Source organism: Peromyscus eremicus, chromosome 18, assembly GCF_949786415.1.
Source record: "Peromyscus eremicus chromosome 18, PerEre_H2_v1, whole genome shotgun sequence".
Lineage (NCBI taxonomy): Eukaryota > Metazoa > Chordata > Mammalia > Rodentia > Cricetidae > Peromyscus > Peromyscus eremicus.
Window position 1 is genome coordinate 44,874,660 of NC_081434.1, and position 24,708 is coordinate 44,899,367.

At 45.1% G+C, this 24,708-nt stretch overlaps 1 protein-coding gene across 1 annotated transcript in view; it reads right to left on the bottom strand.

Annotated features, from left to right (window-relative positions):
• The window catches only part of Polr3b (RNA polymerase III subunit B), a 110,116-nt gene that overhangs the window by 15,102 nt on the left and 70,306 nt on the right, over window positions 1-24,708 (bottom strand). Inside the window, exons 20-24 of the mRNA XM_059245531.1 lie at window positions 21,542-21,751; window positions 19,262-19,420; window positions 17,609-17,726; window positions 14,830-14,972; window positions 369-472 (exon numbers count right to left, since the gene is read on the bottom strand). Coding sequence (XP_059101514.1) covers window positions 369-472; window positions 14,830-14,972; window positions 17,609-17,726; window positions 19,262-19,420; window positions 21,542-21,751 — 734 coding nt within the window. The remainder of the gene's footprint in view (window positions 1-368; window positions 473-14,829; window positions 14,973-17,608; window positions 17,727-19,261; window positions 19,421-21,541; window positions 21,752-24,708) is intronic.

The following is a 24,708-nucleotide window of genomic DNA, read 5'->3' on the forward strand; positions in this document are numbered from 1 at the left end:
CTTCAACCCCACAATTACCAAGAGGGATACATTACTAACACCGGCACTCACTGGTACCTTGCTGAGGAACCCTGGCCTAGGTGACTAACATCCCTATGGTTTTCCCTAGTTTTCAGATAAGGAAACTCAAGCATGAGCTAAGCACTGTGGCTGAGGACACGTGACCTGTGACAGAACTACAGATGACAGGCAGTGACCGCTCAAAGAGGCATCTAGCATGCTTACACACAGTGTTCTGCAGGGCCCCAGAGGAGAGTAAGAGGGGCCAGGAGTCCATCTATCTGTCAGGGGACTGCTCACTGTAACTAAACTAACAGCCTGCTTCCTTCCTTCAGAGCACACCTCTGAAAAGCCCACAGGTAACTGACCGTCATTCTCGATGGGAAGCCGTGCGGGTTCATTATGATGTCGGGACAGATACCAGAGTCGCAGAACGGCATGTCCTCCTGGGGGACGATCAGGCCACAAACACCTGGGGAAAGAAGGTTTTATAGCACGTGAGGCAGACGGGCAGGAGGGAAGCATAGAGTCCTTAATTGGGATCTTCCCGCTGCCATCTCCATCCCCACTCTTATAAACCCTCCCCACTGTCTCCATTAAGAGTAACAAAAGCAATTTCCAACAACCCTGGTAGCCAAGCAGTTCAAAGGTGACTCTCCTTGCAGAAAAGCATTGCAGCCTGTGGACTGGCCTGCTGGCAGGACACACAATGTGCCGTCAGGCTGCTTGCCCACCTTCCCTGAGGACCACGAAGCCCGAAGTACAGTCTCAGGCCTGCTCGTACCCGGAAGCCTAGCAATGAGCAGTCTCTGCTCCTTGTCAGCTAGGCTGTGGGCTGCTGGTTCTACACCCAAACCCCAGGAATCCAAATTCTCTGACCACCAAAGAATGGCTGAATAAGACTGAATATGTAAACTGGTATTAAAAACCTATGACCAGAAACCCTTGTGCTGGGGCTGGAGAGATGGCTCAGCGATGAAGAGCCCTGGCTGCTCTCCCCAGCATCTGTACGCAGCTCACAACTGTCTGTAACTCCAGTTCCGGGGACTCTGACACCCACACATGCAGGCAAATACCAGATGCACATACAATAAAAACAAATCATCGAAAAGAAAAGAAATCCGTGTGCACGGCTGACATGCTAACAGGTGCACTCTGGCTGCGGAGCTGGCTGGCTGGCCTACCTTGCCAGAGCTTCCCTGGCTGAGCTTAACCTGCCTTAAGGAATTTTAATTCCTATAGCTTACAGCACATTAGAAAAGTGATCTTTGATTGAACTTGTAAAGACCAACAAGAAAAGTAAGAGCCAAATCATTCTCAGAGCAAAAGGCTAGAATTAGACACGGAATTCTAAGAATGAAAGCAGAGCACACACGGCAGCCCACCAGCTCTGCACTCCACTGACAGTCTCTCAAGGTTGCAGGAAATCAGGGCACACGGCAGCCCACCAGCTCTGCACTCCACTGACAGTCTCTCAAGGTTGCAGGAAATCAGGGCACACGGCAGCCCACCAGCTCTGCACTCCACTGACAGTCTTTCAAGGTTGCAGGAAATCAGGGCACACGGCAGCCCACCAGCTCTGCACTCCACTGACAGTCTCTCAAGGTTGCAGGGCACACGGCAGCCCACCAGCTCTGCACTCCACTGACAGTCTTTCAAGGTTGCAGGAAATCAGGGCACACGGCAGCCCACCAGCTCTGCACTCCACTGACAGTCTCTCAAGGTTGCAGGAAATCAGGGCACACGGCAGCCCACCAGCTCTGCACTCCACTGACAGTCTCTCAAGGTTGCAGGGCACACGGCAGCCCACCAGCTCTGCACTCCACTGACAGTCTCTCAAGGTTGCAGGGCACACGGCAGCCCACCAGCTCTGCACTCCACTGACAGTCTCTCAAGGTTGCAGGGCACACGGCAGCCCACCAGCTCTGCACTCCACTGACAGTCTCTCAAGGTTGCAGGGCACACGGCAGCCCACCAGCTCTGCACTCCACTGACAGTCTCTCAAGGTTGCAGGGCACACGGCAGCCCACCAGCTCTGCACTCCACTGACAGTCTCTCAAGGTTGCAGGAAATCAGGGCACACGGCAGCCCACCAGCTCTGCACTCCACTGACAGTCTCTCAAGGATGCAGACCTGAGTATTCCTTGGCAGCTTCTAACCTTGGAGAGATTTTGCTGCTAAACAGTTTTTTAATCCTTCTGATTTGCTTTTCCTGGGACGATGAGTAGGGACAGAATTTAGGTGCTCAATCACACTTTCTATAAGAACTACAAGACCTGGGGGCTGCAGAGATGGCTCAGCAGTTAAGAGCACTGGCTGCTCTTCCAGGGGACCTAGGTTCAGTTCCCAGCAACCACATGGCAGCTCACACATGTCTGTACACAGACATACATGGAGGCAAAATACCAGTGAACATAAAAAAGTTAAAAAAAAAAAAAAAAGAGCTGGAGGAGTTGTACACAACAGCAGTGAATAAGGAAACAAACACTCCTGACTGTGGTAATAAGACAGACCTCCTTTCTCCGACGTCAGGACCTACTGACAAAAACCTAAGTTTTCCACTCCAGTTTGTACTCTATATAACTCAAGCCACTTATTTTTTTTTTTTAATTTATTATTATTGCACTGTCGGTGCTAAAACCTAAGGCATGATAAGCAAGCACCGAGCTGCAGCCCCAGAACCCCAAACTACTTTAAAACCGAACCTTTATGAGCTGTGCATGATGAAGAGCAGAAGCTCGGAGGAGAGGGATCCTCCTGTATCTAGAATTGTGCTGACACTCTGCTTTCGAGGGGCTGCCAGCAAGACTGCAATTCGGCTTGTGGAGTCAGATTCTAGAACATACAGGCCCTCTGAGAGCTATCTTGGTTGAGAAGGTTTTATCATATCATGAATGCTTTTCTGTATGAGTAACAGCAACTGTTATTTGGTATGCTGTAGTTCAAACCCAGCTATGTGCTAAAATTTATGTCAAGCAAAGTATGTGACTTTTTCCTTCCCTCCTAAAACACATCTCCATACTGAAATTATCTGACAAAACCCTAGAGCTACTGGAAAATCTCCTTTGAAGGACATCAGATTGTGAACTAGGCACCCTAACAACACCACCGTGAAGCCATGAGCCAAGTGTTGAGCACGGAAATTCCTACAAGGGCAGGAATGCTGCTGAGAGTCAGCGTCCAGTGATACCCTCCAACACAAATCCAAAGGAAAAATGCAGGACCCTTTCTGCCAGAACTCACAAGGATGCTGGGGTCGGCTTGGGAGAAGCCGCCTGCCGCCCACCTCCAAAGCACCAGGAGAAGGTGGGAGGGAGGGACAGGTGGTCCAGAACAGATGAAGCAGTGTGACAGGCAGGCTGAGACTTGGGAGGGTAGGAAGGGAGAAGACTTGCACTTTATCTTTGGTTTTAGTTGACATGTTTAACTGAGCCAGTTCAATCAACCTCATTATGCTAGATGAAACGCCCATTCCTAAAATCAGAATCTAATAATTTTCCTCCAAGCCTGATTAATCTTCACTGCAGAACGTCCTTTTGGGACGTTCTTTCCTTATCTGCCATTTCCTGACACTTGTGGAAGAAAGCACACATGAGTAGCTTTTTTTCACTCCATCCTGTAGATCTGCTTTGGCTGTATCTGAACCAAGGGCACCTGTAAGCCAAAAATTAAATCTTCGCTAACTTAAAATTACTCGAGTCCCTGAAACCCTTTTATATGCCAAGACGGTTCCCATAGCAGACAGCCTGTGTTGTTTGTTTTGTGTGAAAGTGAATGATAAAAGACCCATGAAATCGACACAGAAAGCCAGAACAGCGGAGAGAGGCGAGGGCTCTCCATCACGGCGGCTTCTACCCTCTGCTGACTCGCAGAACAATGGGAGCCACACATCCAACTGCAGATCCAACACAGCTGTGCGTTTCATTAGACGAGAGCACTAGTACCACAAGTAAATAATTAACTTATTCTGCTCTGCTGACCGTGCTTATGAGACCAGTCAGAGCTGACGGATTGTAATACGCGGGAGCACAAAGGGGCCATAATGAGCTTAGAAGTTAAAACAAAATATTTAGACAGAATTTGAGGATCTTGAATCTCCAATTAGACAGATGATTTTTTAAGTTTGCATTTTACTGAGTCCACCAGGGGTAAAGAACATTCTCCATCTTAGAAACACACGTTCCCCCTTTCTCTTTCCTTCCGTATTTCTCTGGTTCAGAAGTATCAGATCTTCAACACACTGGGAAGGTTTCTTTTCTTTTCTTCTTCCAAAGGAACATTAAAAGTGTGTTTCATGGCATAAAGTCCACGCCAGTACTAAGAACTTTTCAAAGTTGTGGCCACTTCCCTTGAACACTGGCTTAAAATGCAAATGATGTGCAGTGTGCTTGAGTATACTGACCCGCCCCCCCCCCTCCTTGGAAAGAGATGGACTGCAAATAAAGCATGGCTAATGGGAGCTGTTGGTAAACGATTACTGATTCATACCTTAAAAGCTTACACAGCATTTCAGATTTTAAAATAAAATTTCATCCCCGGCTCATGCCGATGTCTCAACTCCATTGTTTACAGCACAGCCTCCTGGTAGCAAAATGCAAATACATTTTGCTCAGGAACTTTGATGCACTCACTGGGGGCAACTGGGAATCAGGCCACAGACTGTATCACAGGACTCTTAGCAAACACGAATCAATGAAGAAACAGAAGCTGGGAAAGTTAAGAGCGGATGCCCTGCCAAGAGGATATTACTCCATCAGCACCGACGCAGGCGTAAGGAACTCACTGAGGCCAGGGAAGCTACAACTGGGTGCTGCCCTCTCAGAGCACCCACACACTGCCAGGCTCCTGTACCAAGTTGCCATCTTTATTTCTATAGCTTCACAGAGCAACCCAGAAATCATGTAAGAATGGGTTTGTCCAGAGGAAGTCCAGTCAGCATTATAAATCATTTGGTTTTCTTAAAATGTATTTCTAATGATTCATATTAATAGCAACTGACCTATTAGTTTTAATGGATCTGTGTGATGGAATACTTTAAATTAAATAGATAAGAGTAATATATCAGAAAAAAAATTCCAGGACTATTTCCCAGGTGACTTCACCATGGAGGGCCGACTAGCATACGGTTTCTACTGGTTGTCAACTTAGTATTACTAAGTACAGACTGTGACAAGCACTGTAAGGAGGAGAGGACACGACTCCAGACAGGCAGATGCAGCTGGCCTAGATCAATCCAGGTCGTGCCCTCACCTCCTTACGCGACCGATGCCAGGTTCATGACCCCCCAGAGTTTATCTCTCCTCGGACCTCAGTCCAGTGCGGGGAAGACAAGGAGTCAGGTGACCTTAATCTGATGCTCTTCTGTTTAACAGGCACTATCTGGGCGTTGGTGTTTGGTTGGAGAAGGAGCAGTGATGAGCCTTGGTAGTTTAGTCTTTATATTGGGAATAATTAGCACCTCCTTCATCAGGCAATTGTGTTGAGAAGAACCAATGAGCTAATGTTTGGGAGCAACTTTATGATCCTTAGAGAAAAGACTCAATCTAAACACAAGGACTTATTATTATATAAGAAACCTAATTGCTCTCAGCAGGAAGTACTAGAGGAGATAAACTCAGTGGACAGCCCACCAGGACCAGTTGCCCCGCCTCTGGCAGAGGAGGTTGGAACCTGCACCCTTCAGTCTGCTGTTCTGGCCATTCCACATTAGCCAGACGCTGCCTTCTCACTCCCAGAGCCACGCAGGGCCAGGGCAGGAGTGTCCAGTGGAAAGTGCTGACTGCTGATGAACATGGACGGCACTGAGCACGGCCAAAGCACAGCCGAGCACGTGCAGGTGTGACTGTTCCCAACTAGAAATGTTCTTAATAAACTCATGGCTATGGGCCTTAATACATTCAGAAATGTAAACTGCTAAATCAAAACGTGAAGGCTAACACAGGTGGTTACTTCTTTCTTTCCTGTTATTGAATTAACCTTTTTTCTTTCCTACCACCTTAAATCATGCCACAGAGAGAGAGGTAAGACAAAAACTGTGGTATCACCTCAGATCTGTCACATCACTGGCCATATCCTAGCTGATGTAACTTCAATTCAGCTCTTCCTTCTATGCTAACAGATAAATAATGCATAAGAAAACTTGATTAGCTTTCTTATTAAAACATCACTCTAAATGAGAGGAGGTGCTAGAAGACAATAGTGTTTTTACACAGCTTTCCCATGAGCAGTTGAATGGTTTATGTGATAAATTTGCATAGTCTGAGGCACACAAAGGGCTGATTAATTGAAACCCTTACAATGCTTCTGGAAGCAGCTATTGTAAAACAATAACCATAGGAACTTTACAAAACACACATGGCTAAATGTGTCAAGAACTTAATGAAATGTGTTGAGCCTACACTATTTGGAAACAGAATTGGAGATTTTTATTCTGGGCCATAAAACACTAAATACCCTAATTTCAAAGCTTTAGTTGGCTATTTACTAAAAGGGCAGAGGGCTCCAGCGAGCTGCAGAAGATTAGAATTTGTTCTTGGAAAACAGGTTAAGTAAAGGCTTCTTACAATGAGGTGTCTATGTGGGTAAATCCGGATTTCTAAGACTAGTCAGTTGCTGACATTTCTTTTTGGACTCTGAGTATCAGAGATGCTGGAAAACGCACCTTATGTTTGGGGTCTCACTTCAATCAGTCACCCCTCTTCCTTCCCACTTAGGAACTTCCATTCAAGCAGATCAGGCAGCCAGGGAGCCAAAGACACCAGTGTGTCTGAAGGTGGCCTGGCAGAGGATTTTAACAACCACAAGAGCTGTGTGAGGATAAGGTGCCAACCATGTCCTTCTCACTCCAGGCTGAGAGCTCACTCATCCAGTTTAGAAAACGCTACGAAAACACATAATGAGTGAAGGTCTGGGAAAACTGGCTTTAATGGGTCTAACACACAAACTTTGCTCTCAGATTTCCTGGCACACACGAATCAACGTTTTCTTACTCCTCACAGACCCTTCAGAGCACTGCAGAGGATTTTTAATGCTCCAGACAGCAAGGGCAGAGCTTTTAAGATACACTCCATCCAAACATTAGTAAATCAACAGCAGACTACTGAATAATCTTTGAGGTAAGCAATCTTTTAATGGGACTTACTTTGAGCAGAGTCAAAGATAACTATTCTAGAAAGTTTTGTCCACAAACACAAAATAAACCAATATAGTGAACCACTAAGTGAAAAGCTGTACTTGGATGAGAGCAAGCTCGACTTCAAAACAATGGATGATGTTAGAGCATTTTAACTGGCTCTCTGGTCCCAGAGGATGGAGGGGGCAGGAAGGAGTGGACATCATTATCTCAGATTTGCAGTTATTAAAAAGCTCCTGTTTGCCAGGACAAACACTCTTGCTCAAATACAGTTTTTCCTTAGAAACACTGCTTGGCATTGCTGTGGTTCTGTGATCTGCGGGACCTTTGTTGAGGTGCTAATCCTTTTTCACATGAGAGACTGAGAAATGTTCTTTCAGGAGAGTGATATATTGCTTTTCTCCTCTCCACATCAAAGGAGCCTACTCTTTCCTTGCTCATTGTGGATAGCAACAACAGAAAGAATATCCAGAAATATAATAATTCGCTTTGCCTGGACACTGAGATGAAACTTAACTCCTCAGGCTAATGTAATCTTTTGATAAAGAATTAAAAAAAGACCAAGAACGAAATCTAATAAAGGCATTATCAGAGAAAAAGTCTCAATATGAAAATATTATTTGGCCCCAATTAAAAAATTGGCTTCAGTGAGTTCCCTCTATGCAGATTTTATAAAAAGTCAAAGAGCCTAATACACTTGTTTATATTTCAAAACAGAAGTCTAGCTCCAGATCAGACATGGTTCCAGTCAAGCCTCATGTGAGCATCTCTTTGTATCTTTATGTACAAAGCGGATAACGAATCTCATATAAGCACACAGCACTTCAGACCCACGGTCCTGCTCAACTGGCCACTTTGGAAGCCATTACATATGAACCACGGGAGTCACGGCTTCACTCTAAAGTGAATTAAATGTAACATGAGAAGATCAAAACTCCCCCATAGAACCCAGAAACAAAACGGACGTAGCTTCCTCTGTAGACACACAAGGCAGTTCACCCCTGCTGTAGAGGAGGCCCTGACTGAGTAACTCAGCATCCCCACATAGGCTTCATCAAAAGCTCTCTGGGCCAGCAGTTGACCTGACCAATCTCACTGACGACATTATAAATGTTATAAACAGATCTAGTGAAGAGCCAAGGACGTCTGCATGTACTTCACCAAGAGTCACTGACTGTCAGAGTGGACAGATGGAAATTTCATTAACGAAAAATGCTACAAAAGGTGCTCAGAGTGTGCTGGCCTCATCTTTAAGTAGCTTTTGTGTGACGCCATCTTCACTCAAGACTTTCTTCTTCTTCAACACTGGCTCTGTCGGTTTGGTCCTGTTTATAGTTTGCTTTGGAGACAGGGTCTTACTATGTAGCCCTGCCTGTCCTGTAACTCGCTCTGTAGACCAGGCTGGCCTTGAAACCACAGAGATCTGCCTGCTCCTGCCCCACAAGTGCTGGGATTAAAGGCATGTGCCACCATGCCCAGCCTAGCCTCGGTTTCTGAGGGTCCAGAGGGTAATGCTGCAGGGACTTATGACCCCTCTACTTCCTACAGTGGTCCTTTTCTTGCCAGCCAGTCTTTGCTCATCACACTGCTCTTGAGGACACGCTGTGGTATAGATTCTCTTGGTCCAGCTTACCTGCTCACTCCATCCTCTTCAATCTTCAAGAGCTCTTTGATCACGCACAGCATTTAGGCACCGACGCTTCAATTCCTGTCCCCATTGCTTCGTTTAGCTACTAATTATCCTGTTACCTTTGAAGCGGCTATGCTTGAGCCGGAGATCAACATTCATGTTCTGTGAAACTAAAATCTCCAAGTTGTCGCTAACTGCTGGAGAGGCTATTTTAAGAGGTATTGGATGCAGAAATGTAATCTAATCTCTGTATTATACATGTACTAAAAAAAATCCCTAACAGCATCTTAAAAACAAAAAATAAAATAAAAAACAACAAAAAAACCCACCCAAAACAACAACAACAACAACAACAAAAAACTAAACCAAACCAGACAACAAACCAACCAGGCTCTCTAGGATCATGCTGATCCCTGAACAACAAGAGCTTAAGTCCATGCTCAAAGGCAGTGCATAATACACATCAAATCCAAACAGTCCTAAGGTTTTCTCCTGGAGAAGACTTATGGGTCAACTTGCAGGCAATGCTCTATTATTTCTAAACAAGCCTACATTTCAAGAGTGAATGTAAAGCTCCACGAACCACTGTTCCTACCCTGGGATGTGTCTGAATCAAAACAAATCAACCACAGCAGGAATCATGGTGTGACACATACACCCCAGAACTCCACAAACTCTTGAGACTTTCATCAGCCCATTCTGCAATGATTACTAAGAGCATAGCTGGGGCTATGGACCACAATCTCCAGAGAATTCTCATTTTACCTGACAACATCTAACTCTCTTGGGTCTGACTCAGTTCCTCTTCCGGCTCTACAACCTGAGTTGTGATACTACTGTAATCAATCTCCCCATCACTTCCTCCACATTCCCTCTTCTGGCTTTAGCTATCACATCTAACCAGAAGGTCAGGAGAATGGTCAAAATTGAAGGCTCAGAATTTTACTTCATTTTCTATTTTTTCCAATTCATGAGAGACTGAATTTTAATCAACCAGGCTACTAAAGCCTTGGCAGATGATCAGTTAAAGAACAGAGCAGGGACACATTTATAATGAACTGATTTTAGCAGGGAAGAGGGATCAGAGAATACAAGTTTTGGGGAGTGTGTCTTCTGGACAATTCAAGACCAATTCACATAGGGTAGTATTTGCTTTGGTGGCAGATACACAGTTTTATCTATGAAAACTGGGGATTTTGAAGAGATGTCCCCCTCGTGGAGACACAGGAAAGACTTGAAAGAAATACCAAGATGCAGTCTTGGGAAAAGGCTGTACCGTTTCTATGGAGAAACTTCCAGGACTGTGGCAATTCCAGAGGAATGACCATGAGTATCAGAACAGAAAAGAGCCACCTTCAGCCAGGTTAATGGAAGAGGCAACACACTCAGAAAATTCTGGATTCAAACCCTGGTTCTGCAGGCATTAAGCTGTACCCAGCAACCTCCTCCCTGAGGTTCAAATGCCCCGTTCTGTGTGGCAGGAATCCCAGCAGTAACTAGAACTGTATAGATAAAAGCAAAGAGCATACATGAAATGTTTGTAAATTACCAGGACACCAAAAGTACCGTTCTATAAATTTGGGGACAGACAGCACACACACACACACAGACTCCAGGACTCTGTCCCTAGCTCTAACCTCCTGCTGTCTCATACTCACTTGCCTCCTTCAGTGAAGAGTCTAACAGACATCTCAGACTTGAGGCTCAAACTCTTCACACGTGACCTTGTCTAACTCCATAACATGGTTCCTGCCATATTCTTGCCATTTTACTGAACAGCAAATTGCCTGCTCAGGCCACAAACATCCCATGGTTTGGATTTATCTCTCTAAACAGACGTGTGAAAAACGTGATCCCCAATGTAACAGTGTTGGGCGGTGCTTGGGGCACGAGGGGGCCATCGCCTGAACGGATCAGAGCCAAGTAGGGAAGCATCTGCGGCTGCAAACCCCGTCGGAGGCTCTCTCTCCACTGCGCTCTTTTGCCCTTTCCCTGTCTACCAAGAGACGATGTAATCAGGAACGCCCAACAGATGTGAGACCTTTGGCCTTGCATTTTCTAGCTTCTAGAACTGAAGAATAAGTCTCTGTACTTACAAACTGCCCAGACTAACTATTTCAGGCATCGCAGCACAGATCAGATGAAGTCAAGGGGCTAAGGGAGACCCTGAAGGTCACTGGCCAGCCTGTCAGGCCTAATCAATGAGTTTCCGGTTCACTGAGAAACCTATTCTCAAAAAGTAGATAAATAAATAAACAAATAATAAATAAAAACGGAAAGTGAGCAAGGGAGAATACCAGATGCTAACTTGAACCTCTACACACATGTGCACTCACGTGCACATGGCACCTGCATGCATACGTATACATAAAACACACACACACCAATACACCAAAGCTCATAGAGAAACAGTACAAAAAAGATGAGTACTGTGATGCACAGTCTAAACGAATGAGTAACACTGGACCTACTACAGGATAATGTTGTCCCAGTCCTCAGGGAAACAATGTTCATGCTAGAACATCCGCAACAGACCCCTACAGGGAATAGGACATATTCATATGTCCATTACCTCATGAAACTTGCTTCCCACGACCACTTTCTCAATCATTTCAGGAACAACTAGTTTACAAGAAGAGTCTCGGTGTGGGAGAAGTGAAAGGTAAGCAGCAGGAAGAACCAGGAAATTCCCTAAGTCCACGGCTTGGCGGCTCCCTACGCTAGTGTACTCGCCCTGACTCTCAGTACACCTTAGCAGGCAGCTGCATTTAGTGATCATGCCTTCAATCCAGCATCAGGATGCAGAGTCAGGTGGATCTCTGAGTCTGAGGCCAGCCTGGACTACATAGCGAGCTTTAGGTCAGCCAAGGCTATATGGTGAGATCACCTCATAGGCAAACAAACAAAACCTTCAAAACTCTCTCCTAAACAACAACAACAACAACGGAGGTGATCACAGTTGAACGGAATCACCGAGACGAGCCCTGATCCAGTATGCCTGGTGTATTTATAAGAAAACCCCGAGGGATGCGTATGAAGAGGGAATATGCCTCTTGGAGCAAGGCCTCAGAAGAACACCTTGGATGGCCAGCCTCACCACAGTAAGAAAACTGACGGCTGCTGTTAGCTTCCCAGGTCTGTGGGACTTGCTGGAGCTGCCTTACTATACCAGTGCAGCGTGTACCCAGCCCTCATGCAAACGGCTGCTCAGCACTTAAGAGAACAAGACAGTTTCCGGCTCTGATCGACTGTCGGCTCGTGAACATTATTTTAAAGTGTGTCCCCCACTCTGTGTGTGTGTGTGTGTGTGTGTGTGTGTGTGTGTGTTCAACATCAGATGTCTTCTTTAATTGATCCTACCCCACGGATCCTCTTGTCCCCTCCTCCTCAGTGCTGACATTACAGGTGTGCACTGTTGCTCCTGTTTTTACACACCGGTCCTGGGATCTGAACCCAGGTCCAGTGCTTGTGTGGCAGGTGCTTTACAAACCCGGACACTGAGTTCTTAATGCCTCAGGGAACGAGTATCATAGTGTGCAGCAGGAAGAAGGGAGGTTCCTTAAGGGAAATTGTGTGTGTCTCTAAACAGACTACTGATCCCGAGGAAAACTGTGCAAACAATATAAACACAAATAGATGAGCCCCAGAATTGTAAATAAATAAATGAGAAAAAATTATTACTTCAGAAAAAAACCCATGCTACAGAGGAACGATACTCGAATGGTCACTTGTTTTGTCTTGGACACTGGCTATGTAACTAAATGACCAGGGCAGGCTGTTTAGATCCAGGTACTGGATCCACCTAGCCACCAACAGTGAGTATCACCCAAAATGAATGACTGTGTCTAAGAACACTAGACACAGGAAGGTGTGAGTGGGTGGAGTTGCTTCTGGGAGACACCAACGGAGGAAAAGCAGGACCAGCGTTTCTTTAGCATACGGCCCTCCTTTTCTACCTGCAGTGCTGTGTGGTGATACACTGTGTGCCCTAATAAACTAACAGAGTCAGAGGACAGAGCCAGCCACTAGATTAGACACAGAGCTCAGGCAGTGGTGGCACACACCCTTAATCCAATCACTCCCAGGAAGTGATGTCTGGGCAGAGAAAGGTATATAAGGTGTGAGGAAACAGGAACTCACTCTCTTTGGGCTGAAGATTTCGTAGAGATTGAACTAGTGGCTGGCTGTTCTGCTGCTCTGATCTTTCAGTTTCACCCTGATATCTGAACTGGGCCTCAAGAGGAAAGTCCTTTACCACAGAACTGTATCACCAGCCTAAACCTCCACTTAAAAATACAACGAATTAACCTTGAGAATCATGCTCGTGGGCCAGTGAGTGACTCAGCAGGTAAAGGTGCTTGTTGTCCACGCTGATGAGCCCACGTGATGGAAGGAGAGGACTCTGAGAGCTGTCCCCTGACCTTCACATATGTGCTATTACACACACACACACACACACACACACACACAAATCAATAAAATACTGTGTTTATTATTTGGTAAAAATCATGCTTACAAGTAAGTTTCTACTTGCCCAAGAGCCCTAATCTTTCATTATTGGGTTCAAGTGTATGCTACCTATTTTTCTGTTTGGCTGCTTCCTCTTCCGCCTCCTGGCCTTCCAATAAATTTGATAAACCATAAGATGGGGCTATCAAGGGAATGAGGGCTAATCATCAGGTTTTACCTTGGATTAAAAGCCATCTGGAAAAAGAAAAGCAGGAAGACAAAGTCCTCACTGAAGTAAAAGGTCAGCCACCCTGGGAGGACTTCCCTCAGTTTCACAGAGAAACATGTAGTCGGAGGCCCTGGAGCAAACAGCGCTCTAACGGCACTGTGCAGACTACTGAGGCAGAGGAACTGCTGTCAACGGGTCTGATCCCTGTCATATTTACAGCACAAAGCTTCCTGACATTTCACTTAGACGCCCATGTTTAATGGAGCTTACTGACTGGGGTTCAGCTCGACAGCGGTGTACTGTGCATGCGCGCGCAGACTCACAGGGTGTTTCAAGTAAACCCAAGGACAACCCACTTGTCAAGAATTGAAGGAAGCTTCAATTCTCACCTATTTTCTCAGATTCTCTTATGAAGTACTTACTCAGCGTGTGCTCTAAGAAAGGCTTCATTAGGCTTTAGGGCTGGAGAAACACATTCTGCTGCCCTTAGTAAGTTTAGTGGGACCAGTACCTAGTGGATAAGCACTGACATGCTTACCAGTCTCCAATTCTTTGTACAATATAAAATTGACTTGGGTATGTGTCCTAGTTTGGGTTTCTGTTGCTGTGTGTGATAAAACACCATGACCAAAAAGCAAGCTGGAGAGGAAAGGGCTTATTTGGCTTACACTTCCATATTGCTGTTCATCACTGAAGGAAGTCAGGACAGAAACTCAAACAGGGCAGGAACCTGGAGGCAGGGGCTGATGCAGAGGCCATGGAGGGGAGCTGCTTATTGGCTTGCTCAGCCTGCTTTCTTATAGAACCCAGGACCACCAGCCCAGGGATGACACCACCGACCATAGGCTGGGCCTCCCCAGTCATTCACTAATACAGAAAATGCCTTACAGCCAGATCTTATGGAGGCCTTTTCTCAACTGAGGTTCCCTCTGCTCAGATGACTTTACCTTGTGTCAAGTTGACATCAAACTAGCCAGGACAGTCATGTGACACATTGATGCAGAATGGGATGTTCTCTTATGGTGTGAATTCTTGTAAGGAATACTGACATTTTCTAACATGTCAATTCTGTTCTGTCTACACAATAAGTAAGAGGAGAGTACTCAAAGCTGTTTAATAAAGGGATATTCAATTCTGAGGGATCTTCTAGAACTGAAATTCTATGACACAACAGAATACAGAATGGGTTAAGCATGTGCCTTTCATGAAAGAATCACTATTACTGTCATATGTACTTCAATGGGCATAGTGTCTGGATTTGTAATTCTGGGCACAGAATGAAATGAAAATGAAATAAATGATCAGATAAGCACTTTTGCCATTTATACCTCTAAATGCCACTCAAGTTTTACAGGCGAATCTGAGAGTAAGGCTGAAGAGTTGTGTTACCTTTCTGTCCATGACGACTGCTGAATTTGTCTCCGATCTCTGGCCGCCGTGTCTGTCTCAGAAGCATCTTGATGAGGAAAGCGTCCTCGGCGTTGGAGGAGATCATCACTTTCTCGATGTAGGAGTCTGTTGCACCTTTGTACCTAACGTAACGACAGAGTCACTGCAATGGCTTCTAATGCCCTTGTCAATCTGGCACCCATATAACATGCTCTCTTCAATTCTACCACAAAATATTTCGATATTCTCCTCTCATGCTCTGAAAGATGATTTCAACATTAAAATTTATAGTTTTCCTTTTACAGTGTTATACATTTCTTATGAGCAGACACGATACAGCAATCTTATAGTTATTCCTTTATTATAGACAACATTAAAGAGGTTAGTCGGTGTGAGAACACTTGCCTCATGCAGCAGAGCTGAGCTTGGAGGGGAGAGTATCAGATTCAGCTCTGAGTGCCTGATCACTTTTCCAACAGTCCCTCAACCCACTGACCATTTACATTATTACTGTCGCACACACAGTTTGCTTCATGTATTTTTATACAACAGACATTCTGAGGAGTCTACTAAGAGTCAGATCCCTGGAGTCTGGACACACAGCCATTAAAGGGTAGAGTTCCTGCACGAAAGCAGCTCGCTTCCAGTAAGAAAGAGAGAGAACGGTCAATCCGTGCTACAGGGACCGGAAGCCCAGGGAGCTCTCAACTGCAGGGGCCCAGGATGACAACGGCGGTGGACAGAGTGGGTGCCAAACACCACCACAGACCTGACTAGGGGCGACACCTGCTCAGGCACAGGGAGCAGCCTGAGCCAATGGGAGCGGCCCAAAGTGGATGGTGCGTTTTGAAGAGACAGTTTCCTGGAAATGCGGCGGGCTGGTGTGTACGTAAGGCAGAGCCAAGAGGCATGCTAGGGAACCTTCCCCACAGGCACCCCTGTCATCTAGAACTTTCCTCTGTTTTCTCATGCTAGGGAACCTTCCCCAAAGGCACCCCTGTCATCTAGAACTTTCCTCTGTTTTCTCATGCTAGGGAACCTTCCCCACAGGCACCCCTGTCATCTAGAACTTTCCTCTGTTTTCTCATGCTAGGGAACCTTCCCCAAAGGCACCCCTGTCATCTAGAACTTTCCTCTGTTTTCTCAGGAGAGTCACACAGCCACATGAAAGGTTCAGAAAAAAAAAAAATCACTTGGATGGGCACTCCAGAAGTTAAGATAAAGCTAACAGCTTGGGTGACTAGATGATAGTAAGTAGAGCTCAACTACCTCAGGTGGTGTGTGTGTGTGTGTGTGTGTGTGTGTGTGTGTCTTGGTAACTAGACTCCTCCTGGAGCAGTTAACAGTGCTCCAAAAACACTCCTGGACGGAAAAGAGCGCAGACTGTCTTTGGCCACCTGCTCTAGAGCCGTTTCAGTAGACAGAGATGGAACTTGGGAGTGAGGCGGAGAAGCAGGAACAAGGGTGACCCAGAAAAGAAAGAGAAATGGAAGGGGAACTAGCTAGGAATAAATCCCAAATCCAGAAAAGGCCTTCTTTCTCTAAGTTGATAAAAATATTTAAGCACATTTTCTACTGTGGGAAAGAAACGGATTCTAAAAACAGGTGATAATATGGAAAGACAAGACAGAACAGCAGAGTAAGGTCTCTTGAAGAATGAAAGAAACCAAGGTGCCGGCAGAAGGGAAGACGGGTCTTGAACATCTGTCTCCTTTAGAGCCACCCCACACCTGTAGCTTCAAGAGTTCTGTTGGGGGGATTTGGTATCAGGGACCCAGTCCCAAGCCAGCTGTATGGTATGATGGCTCTCCCCACTGCTGCATTTAGCACAGCTCTCAAGATCCAGCAGTTCAGCCAGACCGCTGCCAAGTACACCCAGGTGACTTGGGAAGTCACCCACGTTCCCCTTCCTTCCATTCCCACACCATCTGACTCTAATGAACTTCTGGGAGATGCGGCACGGGTGAAAGAACTAACTAAGCTCCCACATGCAGGCTGCCCAGACGACGGGCAGACTGGCGGTACAGAAGGCGGCTATCACTACGGCAGCAACTGCACGTCTCTGCCAGTCTCTGCCAGGCACGTTCTACGCTGCCCTTTCCCACCCCTCACCTTAGCCTGTCTAAGGCAGAATATTCATCTTCTCTACATGGGTCTATATCATATCACAGTGTGGTGACTATTACTGGCTCACCCCAGTGAGTTTCACACTTCATTATATTTTAGAGCTGAGAAAAAATGTAGAGATGAATGAATTTAACCTTTTCATTATACAGAGAAAACAAAAGGGATTTCCATGCTTTACCAGGTGAGATAACGAACAGTCACAAACACTCTTAGGAACAGCCCAGTTCTAGTCCCCGGTGATGGTACGATGTGGCTGGTGCTTTACTTGTTTCTATGGCACAGACCTGGTTGTGCCACTCTGCAGAATGAGCCGCAAACTCTCCCGTGTGTTAGCAACACCGAGCTACGCTGACCCTCCAAAGCCGAGCCTTGTCTACCTCGTGCCCCTGCTTCTCTTCTACTGGAGCTCCTGTCCATTTGACCCACTCCCCTTACCAGGCTATACGCTCTGTTTGATTCCACACTTCAGTTTCTCTTCAACGACACACCATTTTCATGTAACAAAGGTATCCAAAAATTGCTATTTCTAGTTCTAGTTTATAAGGACTGTATAACTTACACATGATACATAATCCTGTATAACATATCATTTCCTCCATCCATTCTTTTTCCAGACATCTCTATGTGTTATCAAGGCCTGAGCAATACTCACGTGATGGGCACGTCTTTGTACTGTGGCTGCTGCGGTACACTACTTCCTTCCAAAGGAATCTGGGTCACTGTGGGCATGGACTTGTTTACAAGCACCTGTTTGTTTTCTACTTTCTCACCTGAGGAAAAGAAGAGAGCACCAAACAGACTGTTATGTATTAGAATGCAAGGCTGCTGGGCACGAAACCACGGACAGACTTGGTTTATGAATCTAGACATGGAAGAAAGACACAGGCCATCCTGGTGGGAAGTCAAGTTCAATAGGGCTCAGAGATGGGTTTGTAAAGAAAAAACCAGATGGAAATTAATGAGATATTGGCTCAGGACCACATATCAGTGAAACCTCACCTCCACCCACAAGAGGCTGTCTTAAGAGACCACACACAAGGGAGCACCACCCCAGCCAACAGCAGCAGAACAGACTGGGAGCACCAACGCAGCCAACAGCATCAGAACAGACTGGGAGCACCACCCCAGCCAACAGCATCAGGACAGATTGGGAGCACCACCGCAGCCAACAGCATCAGAACAGACTGGGAGCACCACCCCAGCCAACAGCATCAGGACAGATTGGGAGCACCACCCCAGCCAACAGCATCAGAACAGACTGGGAGCACCACCCCAGCCAACAGCATCAGGACAGACTGGGAGCATCACCCCAGCCAACAGCATCAGGACAGATTAGCAGCACTTGTTATTCTCTAGACATTTCCATCAGAACCAAGTTACCACCAGCTTACCGTGGAAAGGAAGAAAAAATACCTCTGGTTTTGCTCTTTCTGTTCTAAGGACCAGCTACTGAAACAACCATCCTCATGCTTACTTTGAAAGCCACAGTGACCAGTGCTAACACTTCACAGAAATTTCCCAGAAGCAAAGGTAGACGGACTAAAGGGGACTCACGCCTGTGTGGCTTGGGGGGAATCCTAGCTCCGTATGACTGTCCACCCAGGGCTCAACTATGACTAGGCTGTGTGGAAGGTGACTGTCCCTGTGTTCTGCACAGCCCTACTACGCTCTCTTCCTTTCAGATAACCTAGGCTATCAAACACACAGACACTCACACAGGTTTAGGAACTACTTTTCCATCTCTCTTTAGCGATACTCTTCCTGTCTGCATTTCCTTAGAGGCTCTGCAGATCTTCCACACCAGGGCGACTCCTCTTGCCACACAATGGCATCACAGTTATCTCTATGATTGATCCCTTACACCAGCTGTAACCTGACATGCTTGTGTGATCCGATGATCAATGTCAGCCTTCTACACTAGCCTGTAGAATCGAGGGCTGTGTGCTGTACAAACAAATTCATTACACATTTGCAATTATAACGAGTCTTTTCTTTTAGGAAAAGAATAGTCCAAAGTCAGACCATAAGCAAAATGTATATATTAAGAAATACCAGCATAGATACAGAGTCAAGACCTTATTCAAAATATTGTTTCAAGTTTGGCTTTTCTATAATTTAAGATTAGCCTAGAATACATTTTTGCTACGGGAAAGCATACATAATGCACAGAAAAACAGAGAGGAAGGAGACTCATTGAAAATAACCACACTAGCTGAATATTATGAACAATTCAGAAATATTGTTAAATAACTCTCACAATCTCACAAGTATACCCTGAAATTCATTATTCTTTAAGGGTTTTTACCTGGAGAACAAATGCCATCTGCATCTAAGATTTCATGTCGCCAGATGGGTTTTCTGGTAGCAGCATCCAACATGGGACCCATCACCTTGTCAAAAGTCTGATTGGTGTATCGCTTCAATGTGCACTTAGCATTTTTATACACAAGACAACGCCCAAAACCTGAAAGGAAACCCCAAATGGGTCAGAATCCCTGGTAATATGAAACTATGACAAAACATGAATTTATGGTATTCAATAAGCCACAGTTACAAAAACAAAATGAAAAACCAAACCTCAAACTATTTTACTGTTGGTAAATCTGGAACTGGCAAAAACCAGGTAACAATCCAAAGAACGGCTCACACTCCTCTGCCACTTAGGTATACAGACACCATAGTCTCGACTCCCACTCTCCAGCTGCAATCCACTAGATCATGCTGGAGGAAGTGACACAGGCCTCAGAACACCAGGCTTTCAAAGGGCCTTCGAAACCACCTGGGCCATCCTTTTCTGTTACAGGCCTTCTGAGTGAGGCCAGGAAACTGAACACCCTCAGTCACCCAGGAAGTTGGGAGCACATCTGAAAACTCTTAAGTCAGGATGCTCAGCACAAACACGCTCTGTACAATTTCTGCTAAGCCTTTCTTAAAGGTCTTCCCTTCTTTGATTCTGGCATTTATGGTTAGACCTAAGCAAGCAAGCAAAATAATATTTATTTTTGCAGAAAGGGAAACACATTGGCTCCCTGCCTCCTGTCTTTTAAACGTTGAGGGTGACTGTGGGATGAAAAAGAGTGTAAGGTATATAGAGTCATTTGTAAGTCTCTGGGTGGTTCCCATCATCATGGCTCCCAGGGACCTGTGCAGTACAGTAAACTCAGCTCAGAGAGCCAGCTGCTCTGCAAATGCTGCATGATCTAAAACTGTGATACAACAGCCATTAACAGCAACATGCTGCAGTGCATGCGAATCCAAACTGCACGAACTCATCATGGGTTTCTTCTAAGCGTAAATGGACATTTTATTTATAGGCAGAAGCTTAAAAGCTAACGGAGGGTAAAGTCGGATCATTAAATCGTGGTTCGGAGTTTCTGATAGACATCACAAAGTCTTCAGATTTCCACATCAACGTTACCAGTTAATCAGAAAGGAAAATATCTAGTTCTAAAGCATGGCTGTTGTCATTGGAGGAAAAAAGGGGCATAAATTCAGTGCGGCTAACATTAACGCCAGTGACACATATCTAGGAGTACTATTACGGCTGCCTAGCAACTAGGGAGAGGGAAGGGAGGCATTGTGGGTATGCCAGGGAGGGAAGGAACTAGAGGCTGAATAGAGAAGTCAGCCTGCAGACCAGGTGGTGCTCATTAGGGCAGGCAGTGATGACCTGTGAGAATAACACGTTAAAAGGAGTGAAGAAGAAAAACACAAAAACTACGCAGTAGGATAATGTACATTCCTAGCTTTTGACATTTGGCTAACAAATGTATCATAGACTTGGGGTTAAACTGTATAGTAATAGCCTTTTCCATCTGCCCTCTCAACACAGGTTTACTGCTGCATATATTAACAGATATATTAGAAACAAACAAAATGAAACTTAGTTCATGCACTGTTTAATTCCTGGTAGAAAAAAATTCTCATTTATTTTTCTCTTTGAGAAACTTTCAAGCTACTAATAAAGTAATAAAGACCCTAAAGTTAAACATTTAATACATTTTTTCAATGTCAGTCATTAAAAAAAAAGAGCAATCAAAACCAACACAAAAGTGTAACAGGCCTTATAATTTCTAGACACCCACGAGACCTCAACAAAATGGCTACCTAAACAAGAGCCGCACGACGACAACTTTAGTTGATTCGCTGAGGTGGGCAGGGGAGATTTACAAGTTTCTACCTCGAGCTTAAGAGCTAAAGACAATCAATGGCTGCTGATAGGGAAAATCAAGTCTTCTCTAGGGACGAGCTCCCTGATAGGTTAGTCAATCCCACATGGTCAGTCCTAAACACATGTACACATAGCAACATTAAATGGACTTAGACATTTTATAAACATGTGTGTGTGTAACAATAAAGAGGTTATTAATTTGGATGGGGGCGATGAAGGATGGAGAAAGAGGGGTGGGATGACATACAGTCCTCCTATGAAATTCTCAACTTAAATAAAATCTACAACAGCACTAGTTTGTGTATAAGGTCCAATACTCGAAACCTGCACTGCGTTCTAACACCAATAACCATCACTCACTATCTGACTCTGAAAACAGTACTTCTGGTGGTCAAGCTCTGAGAATTCACTTACCCCGGTCTAGGGAGGCCTTGTTCAAGACAAGCGCATCTTCGATGTCATAGCCGCTGTAACTCATCACGGCAACGGTTGCATTCTGTCCAGCTGGCAATTTCTCAAAATCTATCAACTCAATGGTCTTCGTTTTAACCATGGGTTTTTGTGGATATGCCAGTAGATACATAAGTGTATCAATTCTGTTTCGCTGGTTGTATCCAATGGTACCTTTATTAATATTGAGGAAAACAAAACCAGTCGTTATATGGGGTAGAATAATCAGGTAGCATTGAATTTAAATACATTAAATTTGCTTAACTAAAATACAAAAGTAATACCCATATGGTAGCCACTGATTTCAAAAGCAACTTTTCTCCCTAATATTTAAAATCCCAGAAATACAATCAGAGTAATAACAATCTAAATCATTTCAGCTTTTTGGACTTAATAAACACAATTGATCCCACTTGCGCAAACTTAGTTGTTACTGGTTAATTTTACAAGTTCAGTACCTGAACCTATACTGGGTTCTGTTCAGATGATGTGAGAACACCGAGTCTTCACATGCAGGAGCTGACACAGCGCAACGAAGATATGCATCTAATGACAGCAAAGGTTTTAAGTGAAAAAGAAAGGAAAAGAGGAGGAATGAACGGAAGACAGAAGAATTCAACTGAAAGCAGAGAAGCATGGATTTGTTCATTTGTTATTATAAAGCAGCAAAAAAAAAAAAACAAAACCAAAAAACCAAAAACATCTACCTGCACCAAACATGAGGAATACTTGGGGAAATGTCAGGTCCCCTCTCCTACGGAAGTGAAGACAGTCTGGTTAGGATGAGGAGTGAGGATGTAGTCTGGTTAGGATGAGGAGTGAGGATGTAGTCTGGTTAGGATGAGGAGTGAGGACATAGTCTGGTTAGGATGAGGAGTGAGGATGTAGTCTGGTTAGGATGAGGAGTGAGGATGTAGTCTGGTTAGGATGAGGAGTGAGGACATAGTCTGGTTAGGATGAGGAGTGAGGACGTAGTCTGGTTAGGATGAGGAGTGAGGATGTAGTCTGGTTAGGATGAGGAGTGAGGATGTAGTCTGGTTAGGATGAGGAGTGAGGACGTAGTCTGGTTAGGATGAGGAGTGAGGATGTAGTCTGGTTAGGATGAGGAGTGAGGACATAGTCTGGTTAGGATGAGGAGTGAGGATGTAGTCTGGTTAGGATGAGGAGTGAGGATGTAGTCTGGTTAGGATGAGGAGTGAGGATGTAGTCTGGTTAGGATGAGGAGCCTTCTTACCTGACAGTCCTTAGAAGTATGTGTTACTGGGCAATTGTCATCTACAAGTAAAATCTGAACTTTAACCCTACAGTGGGCTTCATGGTTTTCCTGAAGTAGAGTCTTTCCATGTTTTGGGCTCATGGGCACAAGGTTGATTTTAAAACAGAGATGTTTAAATTAGGAAACTAAAACCTGCCCCATGGTAAGATCATTTGGGGGCTACTGAATCCCCTTAACTTCTGAGCACTTCTTCACTGAGGAGTGACTGAGGAGATGAGGTGTCAGCCTTAGCAGACGCTTTGCTTGTTCCATGCATGGGCCCTAAGTGCTACTGTGTGGAGCTGAGCCAAACTCTGTATTTGATTTCCTCTAACTTCTGCATCTTTGTGCTATTAGATCACCTACCCCCATCACTACCTCCCCCCCCCAAAAAAAATCAACAGCAATCTTAAATCAAGACTGAAACCAGCCGGGCGGTGGTGGTGCACGCCTTTAATCCCAGCACTCGGGAGGCAGAGGCAGGCGGATCTCTGCGAGTTCGAGGCCAGCCTGGTGTACAGAGTGAGATCCAGGAAAGGCGCAAATCTACACAGAGAAACTCTGTCTCGAAAAACCAAAAAACAAAACAAAACAAAACAAAAGACTGAAACCAACTACTCGAGCAGCAAAAAGAAAAAAAGATTTGTCACTGCCTGACAATCACCACCAAAGGTCACAAACAACAAGGGCCGCGCAGGAGGGAGGCGTCGCAGACTGGGGAGCTCATTACGGTTGCTCGGGAAATGACAAGCGAATCCAAGTGAAGAACTTGTGCTTCTTAAGAGTGTGTATGTATTTGTGCTTAAATCTCTACAAAACTTACCAAAAATCAGCTGAAAAACAATTGTCAAATTGAACCTCATGGCCCTTTGGTTGAGTTTGCACTAGGAATTGCAATTTGTGTTCTTTTAGTGACAGCGAATCGACTGGACAAGATACGTGACAGTGACCACGTGCTGCTTTAGGAAAGACTGGTGCTGCTGGGATCGTGACTCAGTCCCGGACAATAAGTTTACGTCTTTCTATGAAGCCACTTAAAATTTACGCCGTGACTTCAGTTCCAGCTGTGCAGTTTACTCAGCTTGAGCTGAGGATTCAGGCAATGTCCCACCAGGCTGCCAAAACATGTCTTCTGAAACTGAGACAAGCATTATCGTGCAGCAGGGAAACATAAGTGGCCATGTCTCTCAACAATGGCCATGGAGCCCGATCCTGCTGTACACTGTGCTCTCAAGCGCAGAACGTGAGTCTCAAGCATTACTACTGACCACTAAATGGAGGAACAGCAGGATCATTGAGCACATCTGGGGTTATGATTCATCGGAGATTTTTCTTTAAAAAACGTATGTACTATACTTATACACAGTATTTTTGGAAGCATAATGGATGTTTATATTAAAACAGTACATATAAACTAAATTTCTATACCACAGATTCTTACAATGCCATCAAATCCTTACATTTTTTTCTAAAATTATGAATATTTGTCAAGAAGGGTCTTTCTCTGAGGAAGTATCTAGAGAAACTGAGTCAAGAGGCTTGCCCAAGGAAGCACAGGCTCAGCTAAAATGACCTTCCTGCTGCTTCAGTCTCCTTCCGGAGCACTGCAGGACTGGGCTGCAGCTCAGCGGCTGTGCTGGCCTGGCATGCACACGGCACACCGCTAACACAGGAGGCATCTACAGGCTGTGCTTTATTTCTATGGCCCCGCTTCACTGTAACCACTGTCTCCAGTGACTCCCTTTGTTTACTACAGGACACGGTTTTTCTTACTGAGCCACATTTTCCTGATAACTTCCGTAAGTTATCAAGGGGCCTACACCATATACACATGTATGTTAAAACAGGGAAAAGGTTATTTAAGGTGAGGGAGGCG